Source organism: Wyeomyia smithii, chromosome 3 (genome assembly GCF_029784165.1).
Source record: "Wyeomyia smithii strain HCP4-BCI-WySm-NY-G18 chromosome 3, ASM2978416v1, whole genome shotgun sequence".
Taxonomy (NCBI): Eukaryota; Metazoa; Arthropoda; class Insecta; order Diptera; family Culicidae; genus Wyeomyia; species Wyeomyia smithii.
The window spans coordinates 268,869,188-268,877,544 of record NC_073696.1 but is presented as its reverse complement, the minus strand read 5'-3'; the positions used below and the strand labels follow the sequence as shown (position 1 = coordinate 268,877,544).

The window sequence follows — 8,357 nt, the reverse complement described above, 5'->3', positions numbered from 1 at the left end:
GCGAGCACGAAAAGCAGGTACTCGCCAGCGCAGAAGACAACTTTGTTAGAAACGACGTGCGGAGCTTCTATAGAACATTCAACATCGTTAGAAACAGGAATTTCTATGTGTCATTGATGTGTAATGACAAGGACGACAACCTGCTTGCGGATAAGCCGATGGTTGCAGCCTGGTAAAAGGAGCACTTTTAAGCGCTATTGTACGGTGAGGAGCAAGATGAGCAAAACAGGAACAGGATGAGGATTATCAGCGACGAACAAGCTGTGTACCCACTAACACGGGAGGAGGTTAAAAACTATTGGTGAGCTAAAAAACGGGAAGACCGCTGAGCAGGATGGTATCCCGATCGAACTTCTAAAAGCGGGAAGCGAGCGGTTGTACCATGCGATTCACCATATCATACTGAGGATCTGGGTGGATAAACAAATGCCGAACGACTGATTCGAAGGCCCCATATGCTCAATCTACGAGAAGAGTCATCGACTGGATTGTAGTAGTGATGGGAAATATCGCCCAAAACAAACATCGATAACAATCGAGAATTCCGGGGCTTTTATCGATATTATCGATAAGTATCGATAATTTGATAGCTAACGTTTGCGGTAAAAAAAAAATTTTTTTCAGATGGTGATGGAAAAAAATATTTCAGATGGTGATGGAAAAAAAACTATAACAGATAATTCAGTTGGATTAATTTCCCATGGAAGGTTATCATGTTAGCTTCCTCACAAAAAAATGTTACGTCCTTGCGTGCAGCCTTCCGGCAGTTAACCGGAACATTCGCCATGGCGAACGAAAACATGCGTGTAGCCGTGTTTTTAAGCTCTTTCTTCGTTTTTTATTAATTCCTCCTCCGTTTTCGCTGGAATAGGTCTTGCGCTTCAAGTTTGTCCAAAAATTCTCGATGGGAAGCAGGTGGGGAACATTGGGCGGATTCGCCGACTTTGATACCACATCGATATTCAGCCGCTCCATCTCCTCCAACGATCGCTTCGAATAGATGGCCGACGTCCAATCTGGCCAGAACACCGTGTCTTCGCGCTTATGGTATTTCTTGATGAACGACGCAACTTCTGTCAGGCACTTCGTACTATAAATTTCTCCGTTCACGGCCAGCCCGGAGCGAAAGAAGAGCAACTTTGACATCCCTTTCTCACTGATTGTCAGCCAAAGCCGCACCTTCTTGGGGAACTTGGTCTGTGAAATTAACTTTACCTCGGTGCTCACTTCCTTCGTGGGGGAGGTAAAATACGAAGAGCCCTGCTAGTCGTTGCCATCCAGGGTGAGATAGGTCTAGTCGTCCAATACCACTGCCGCGCCGCGATTCACCGGGAAAATCGACTTGACCATCTAATTCAACCGCTGTTGCTGCGTCATTGCCTGCAGCTCCGAGACCAGTGGACGAGACTGCCACTTCCTGCATGCATGTCCATGTTCTCCACACTGATTTAGAGCATGCACCAACCTCTCGGCCAAGTGCACGCAGCGATTTAACCACTTTTCCCTCGGTCTTCCTGTTCAGCATCCTTTGAAGCTTCTTGTCGCTCAGGGTCGTTTGCCGTCCGGAACCGGACTTTCTTTCGATGCTCTGATCGTTGGCCAATAGTGTCAAGATGTTGTAGATGCCAGAACCGGCATTCCCGGCGTCCACAAAGTGCCGCACGATGTCCGTTTTTGACGCGGCGGGGTACCGTTCTTTGAACGCGCACACTTCTGAACGGAGTAGCTTCACTTTTTTCGCCATCACAGTTAGAGTTTGACTGATAGAGCTGTCATTTTCTTTGCTCACTCATGGGTTACTATGATTGATGATGCATCAGTAGTTTCGTCAGTGCGGTTAAAGGTAAACCCATGAAAAATCGGCAATTTTTGTCCATTTTTTTACCGCAAACGTTATTCGACAAATGCAATTTTGCTAAATAAATTTGTTAGAAACAGAGACAGAGATGGCCCAAATAGAATGGATACGTTTGCGTTGCGTTGACGTCAATGTGACAGTAAATGTATGGGCTAACTGTCAAATTGCCGCAAACGCAACCGCAACGTTAAGGCCTTGAATGACAAATCTTACGATACTGCGATTGAAAATTCAAACAACCGGTTAAACAAAGAGTTAAACAGTTTGTTTTGGAATATCTTCGGGTTTTACGCCGAGAGTGCTTTCTACGGAGTAGTTTCAAGCCGAAGTTCGTTTTGAAGGTTGTATAATAAGGGGAATAATTGAAGGAGGCAAAATTCTGTCAATTTTTTAATGGCCAAAGCTTCGCGAAAAATGAATCAATTCTGACAAAACAGGTTTCATTTTACTGGAAAACTGTCCTAGTTTCCTAGTATTGCTTGAGAACTGGACGTGACCGGGGGTCACTGGAAATGTTTCGGATTTCCGGAGTGTGTGCCAAAGTGTACATTTTTGCAACGCGTAGAACTTTTTCTGACATTCTGTTTCACTTAGGTTTATATGTTGTCAATAAATCAGAATTGATTTCGGGTTTATTGGTAGCCAAAGATTGAAAATTCGCCAAGGAATCATCGAGGTATGCATTTATTAAGTATGGGTGTTGATTTTGGCGGTTTTTTCCCTGTTGGATACTAATTTTCTTTGAGCTTGCAGCACTCTAGCAGAATTCAATCGAATATTGTGGGTGTGTAGGTCTTATTAAACCAAGCAACTTAGCAAACTTGCGTTTGAAAATTTATCTGAATTAACATTTAAAAAGGTCAGCTCATTTTCACGCGGATTTTCTCTAAAAGGTTATTTATGCAGATTTTCAAATTAACGTGGTTTTTTACGCGAATTTTTGAATTAAAGCGGTTTATCAAGCGGATTTCTGAATTAACATGGTTTTTTCACGAGGCATGTATCCCCCGCGTAAGAAAACCTAAGTGTATTTGAACCTTTTTCTTATGAATCAATATATCTTAGCAAAAATTATCTGAACTTTCCTTCAAAATATAAAAAAATAAAGATCCTACTCTGAAAAAAATATAATTTCAAAACAAAAAATGATTTTAGAAAATATCGGTGATCTCAGATTTTTTTAAATGAAGTATTTTAGATAGACAATTTAGTTGCCTAAAACGTTCTATGCGTTGCAAAAATGTACACTTTGACACACACTCTTGAAATCCGAAACATTTTCGGTGTAGGTTGGTCACAGTTCCCAAGTAATACTAATATAATACTGTTTTCCAGTGAAATGAAACCGGTTATCAAAATTGATCCATTTTTCGTAAAGTTCTGGCCATTTAAAATACGAGAGAATTTTACTTATCTCAATTATTTTGTCTACCCCCTGTATAAATCAGGATAAATTTTAGTTACCATTATTTCTCAGAAACTCAGTGACACCCGGGGCGAACCTTTACACCACCCGCAACAATGCTAAATCTTGTCGAATAGCAGCACCCAACAAATACCTAGCGGCAAAAGCAACTCCTGGGGTAGGGTAGGAGAGGTCTCCTTCTTTTGGGTCTCCTCCAGTAACCAGCCGCACTGACTTGTGCTCACCCTTATAATATCGATAATTATCGTTAACGTCAAAAAATTAACAATAATATCGATGACCAGCATTTATCGATATTATCGATAAGTTTCCCATCACTAGATTGTAGCAACTATCGAGGCGTTAGGTTGCTCAACTCCGCATACAAAGTGCGCTCCCGTATCTTATCATTCAGATTGAGATCGTCAACGCAATCCTTCGTCGGCTGGTTTTCGACAGAGGCGTTCCATGACGGATCAAAATTTCACCCTGCGACAGATCCTCGATAAGTTCCGGAAGTATAACTTGCAGACTCACCATCTGTTTGTAGATTTTAAGGCGACATACGACTCAGCGGAAAGAAAAGAGCTGTGGCAGATTAGACTGGAATGCGGTTTCCTGTCGAAAGCAATTAATCTTAATTGGAAGATGGAGTGTGGCGCAAACGAATGATTCCGAAGTTGTACCAGGTATACAAAAATACTGATATAGTGAAGGTAATAGAGCGTAGCAGGCTTCAGTGGGCTGGACATGTAACCAGAATGCCTGATGAGAGATCCGCCAAAACCATCTAGAAAGAGGCCATCGACTTCGTGGTATGCCTCGCACTTGATGAAAGAAGAAGCCCGATCTGCTGGTGAACGACATGACTGGAGAACGGCTGCCCAAAACAGAAGATGCTGGACATCTGATTCGTCCGGCCCGAAACCGGCGAACGGTCCGTCGGCCAACAAAGTAAGTAAGTAAGTAAGTATAATAACCACAGAAACGTTGTCGTATTTTCTATGCCCTGCTGTAGTGTTAATATGCTGGAATATAAGGCTGAGTCTTTTAAGTTGAATCCAACAGCATTGGTATTTGGTAGACGAACACAGCAACGTTGCTTAAATCGACCCAGTCACCTTTCGGCTATCTGATAGATTCCGAATTGGGTTTCGGATTGTTTTGTTAGTTGCTTTTATGAAAATTAACGATAATTGATATAGATAATATATAAATATAAATAGGAATGAGTAGAACAATTCTTACCTTTTTCCTTCGTGGTTTTTACCTGTTACCTCGAAGCCGCAGCAATACTTCCATCCGTTGCTGGTTTCTAGTTTTTGAGAGATGTTTGCGCTTGCATCTTCATATCCGGTCCAGCTTAATCGAATATGTTCGATGTAGTCCTGAATTCTGCTATATATTTTTGATGTAACCAACGATGTTTCTTCCCAGTTCCATAGCTTTCTCATACCGTCTTCTGGTCCCCATTTCTGTACTATAGAGTAGATGACAAATGTCCATCTTCTGGCATTTTTCAAATAACCTTCAATTCTATTTTAGAAATCGTTCTCGCATGCAAAAGCAAAAGAAGTAAATTCAAGTATTGGTAATATGTTATAGTTTAGTATGAAAATGGAGGAATCAAGATTTAAATATAGTAGATGTAGAAAACTTTGTCGGACCGACAACATGCAGAGTAGATATGCAAGATGTCTTAGATGGATGATGGAAAAGCATGATGAGTGGAGAGGGTTAGTAACAGGGGCGACTCGTCCATAGGTGCAACCTGTGCATTGCACACGGGAACGCCATGCAAAAAATATATTTCAATCGCAAATTTATATTAATATTTTATTGGTTTTTAGTTTCACTTTCAAATAGTAACAAATAGAATGACTTGCGTGATTACGCGGAAATGATTGTGATTACTTCCTCAAACTGTGATTTCCAAAATTTGTAGTTGAACAGGTAGGTTCAAAAGCCACGAGTCGCCCCTGGTTGGTAATGCTATTTTATGTCTATGAGTACAATAGACGGGCGTTAGTCTCGAGGTTTTGTTAGTAAAGTTGGGGTTAGTAGGAACCGCGATTAAGCTCTACCGACCCCACCAATATTTATGTTTGTTAGGTCATGTGTAACTAAAACTGGCGGTGTGGTCAGTCAAACAGAAAAAGGGGTAGATGTTTGCGTTATTATGATTATTTTGACCAGCTTTACTAACCAAGCTTTGTGGGCTGATATGGGATAAAAGAATTTTGGTCCTCATATAACAACCGCAACAATCAAAAATGATTTCTCATCCCTAATCACAGAAAATATGCAGGCAAATCGCCCCAACTATGAAAAAAAAACTATGAAAAAAAGAGTCATAAATTGCATTTTTAGCCAGTTGTGACTTGCACCTTGTGTGGTTGCTATTTAGAACACTGTTTTTGTTTTGATATTTTTCGGAGCACTAACACCATTGAGAAATCTGGCAGAAAATGTTGCTTTATTAGTAGTATTCTTGGTTTAAACACAAAAAACGACGACAGCCAGCCAGCCGTGGAAACTGCGTGGCGGTGCTTCTTGCGTGGGCGCTTGCCGTGTGTCAGTCGGTGCTGTGTACTTAACGCTTAACTTAGATTTCCTTTACTAGGTCACCCTACTACAGTGGGGTTTTTATTTCTTTCTTTGCTTACTTGCTTGCTAACTCGAAACTGACGCACTTGAAAATATCGTAATGGTATTTTGCTTTATTCCGAAATGCATAGTGAAAATTAAAGAAGAATGTATAGTGCGAGTTTTATTTAATATAATGTTTAGAGATATAAATGAAAATAAAAAGGCAAATAGACACACTTTATATAAAAACTGACGTTAAAAACTTATACTTTAATACAGAAAGAAGAAAGGAATTTACTGGTTAGTATCACTCAGTAGAAATGAAGGAAAGTTTCGTTTTGTTGATGGAATTTGACGACCGTTTACATATTTGATAGAAAACCTAGTATTTAAATGCTTACAGAGGTTGTCATTAACTAACGACGCTTGACTTGTGTTTTGATAATAGATTAATATGAAACATCTTTCAAAGTGAGTAATTCACTTTTTGCTCCTATCAATTAGTGCTATTTATGCGCAAACAGTTTGCTCATTATTCTGTTTACCTCGCTTATCGCGGATTATTACGAATAACTCAAGTGATCTTTTCTCTTTCTTCCCTCTCTTCTCCTTTCACTTGGTGTAATAAGTCTCTTCAAGTTGACATTTTTGAGCGCTTGTATTATTTTTACTTTTCCGTCTCAAATCAACGTTTCAATAATTAATACACGTGATAAAACAAAAGTGTTCACCCTATCTTCATAAGGTTGGTTTCTTACCTTTCAGTTGAACATCAGTAGCGTCGTTGGGCATTCAATCCGCTTTCCGTGGTTTGCGTTTTCGAACATCCGGACTTCCGGCGGTATCTTTTTTGTCGGTTTCTTCCTCTGGCTTTTCCGGCTCAGCAGGTGGAGCTGACGGCTTGGTTTGTGGTTCATTTTCACCTTTTCGTTCGCTTTCCGGTGCTTCGTCGGAGTCGGATCCGGAATACTTTTCACCTTCGGACGATTCTTCCTCTTCCTCCTCCTGCTCGTCGTCCTGTCCTGCCTTGTCCTGCTCCTGTTCATCTTCGTCTTCCAACTCGTCACCTTTTAGCTCTTCGTGACCCTGTTCGTGTTTCAAGCTTTGTTTATGTTCCGAAAAGCTCTTCCGCTGGGCAGATTTTGGTGGGAACATAAAATCGATTATGCAAACCAGTATCAACCCAAGAATAGCTCCTAGTAGGATTGTGCCGATAGCAAACAGGGCATACGATCCCCAAGCCGGCAGGCCATATTCCTTCGACAACATAACATTAACTTCCTGTAAATAGAAGTACAATGTAAATGTGCCTGAATGCTTCCATAATGGAACTTACCTTCAGGTAAGCTCTACTTACTTTCAAGAAATGAGACAATTTGAAAAACTGTGAAACCAGCGACATCAGAAGTGAATCAGGCTCGCTCCAACCGGAGATCGGTTCCAGGTTTTGCCATTTTTTCTCTTCGATGAAGGTCATCAGCGAGTTCAAATCGCGTGTTCCTTTGTACTGACGGAATTCACCGTTCAGAACGTGGAAAATGGTGGGCAAAGCGGTTACAAAGAAGCGTCCACTGAGACCGGGTGAAGTGGTCACATCGACTTTGGCAGTTTTAATGTTCAAATCATCGGACCAGGTGGACAGATCATCCCAAATGGGCGCAAGACTTTTGCATGCCGGACACCAGGGAGCGTAGCTGCAATTAGGTAATAATTAGAACAATTACATTCTACGCAATAAATCTGCAGACTTACAATTCCACCAGCCATTCCTCGGTCAGCATCCGGTCCCAGTTGCTCTCGTCTAGTTCAATGACATTCGATTTAGCAGCTGCAGCTGCAGCCGCCTGTGGACTAAGCAGCCAGCAGCCTAAAACAGCTGCCAGCAGGGCGGCAATTCCGGTAGGCTGAACCATTCCAAGCGCTGTTTCTGCGAAAACGGATTTTTCCTCACGAAGCTTCACTTTTGCAGCACAAACAACACCCAAACAAGGAGAAGCGCAGGAAAACGTGGATAATTTTTTCACTCAATCTAGGAGAAAGGAAGAAAAAAAGTTGATCTTCTTTTCGTTCTCGTGTTTTACAGGTTTTGCACTCGCGGCGAATGCTCTTGATGGAAAATGTACGGAGTGATACGTCAAATGATCCGCTTCGTCTTCTTTCTTTTTCAAATGCTGATGCGATATGCAATGATGACTGATGATTCTATTATATGGATGACGGCGGGGTCGCTCGCGATGTGGCGTCGCTTTGTTTTTGTTCTGTTACTAGTTGCTGGCAGGGTTGCCAGAGCCGAGAATAATAAAGAACACAGATTCGCACTTTGTAAAATACATTTAACGGTTTTCATTAAGAGGCAGAGTGGAAAATCGTTTCAATGTTAGATGATATTTGGAAAGTTTTATTTTCAAAGAGATCCAACAAATCGAAAGATTGAGTTATTTAAGTTTTGTCATATGTAAGTGCAGAAAAATATTTTAAACAGTCAAGCAATAATCAATTAAGCAA

At 41.1% G+C, this 8,357-nt stretch overlaps 1 protein-coding gene across 2 annotated transcripts; it reads right to left on the bottom strand.

Annotated features, from left to right (window-relative positions):
• Positions 1-5,720: 5,720 nt before the first annotated feature.
• LOC129730969 (thioredoxin-related transmembrane protein 1) lies at positions 5,721-8,085 on the bottom strand. 2 transcript variants are annotated; one of them, XM_055690640.1, is made up of 3 exons: positions 7,605-8,085; positions 7,189-7,546; positions 5,721-7,133 (listed from the first exon to the last, which is right to left on the bottom strand). In XM_055690640.1, the coding sequence occupies exons 1-3, from the start codon at positions 7,763-7,765 to the stop codon at positions 6,645-6,647; spliced, it is 1,008 nt and encodes a 335-aa protein (XP_055546615.1). In that variant the 5' UTR covers positions 7,766-8,085; the 3' UTR covers positions 5,721-6,644. The 2 variants fall into 2 exon arrangements, with proteins under 2 accessions (XP_055546615.1, XP_055546616.1); XM_055690641.1 differs by having other exon boundaries at positions 7,210-7,546; positions 7,605-8,081.
• Positions 8,086-8,357: the final 272 nt, after the last annotated feature.

What these genes read in the sequence shown, in the direction of transcription:
- LOC129730969 (XM_055690640.1), bottom strand. Translation starts at nt 7,765, where the DNA reads ATGGTTCAGCCTACCGGAATTGCCGCCCTGCTGGCAGCTGTTTTAGGC. An exon ending in GAGGAATGGCTGGTGGAATT is followed by an intron (nt 7,547 to 7,604) that starts GTAAGTCTGCAG and finishes ACCTAATTGCAG; the next exon opens with CTACGCTCCCTGGTGTCCGG. An exon ending in TAAGTAGAGCTTACCTGAAG is followed by an intron (nt 7,134 to 7,188) that starts GTAAGTTCCATT and finishes TTCTATTTACAG; the next exon opens with GAAGTTAATGTTATGTTGTC.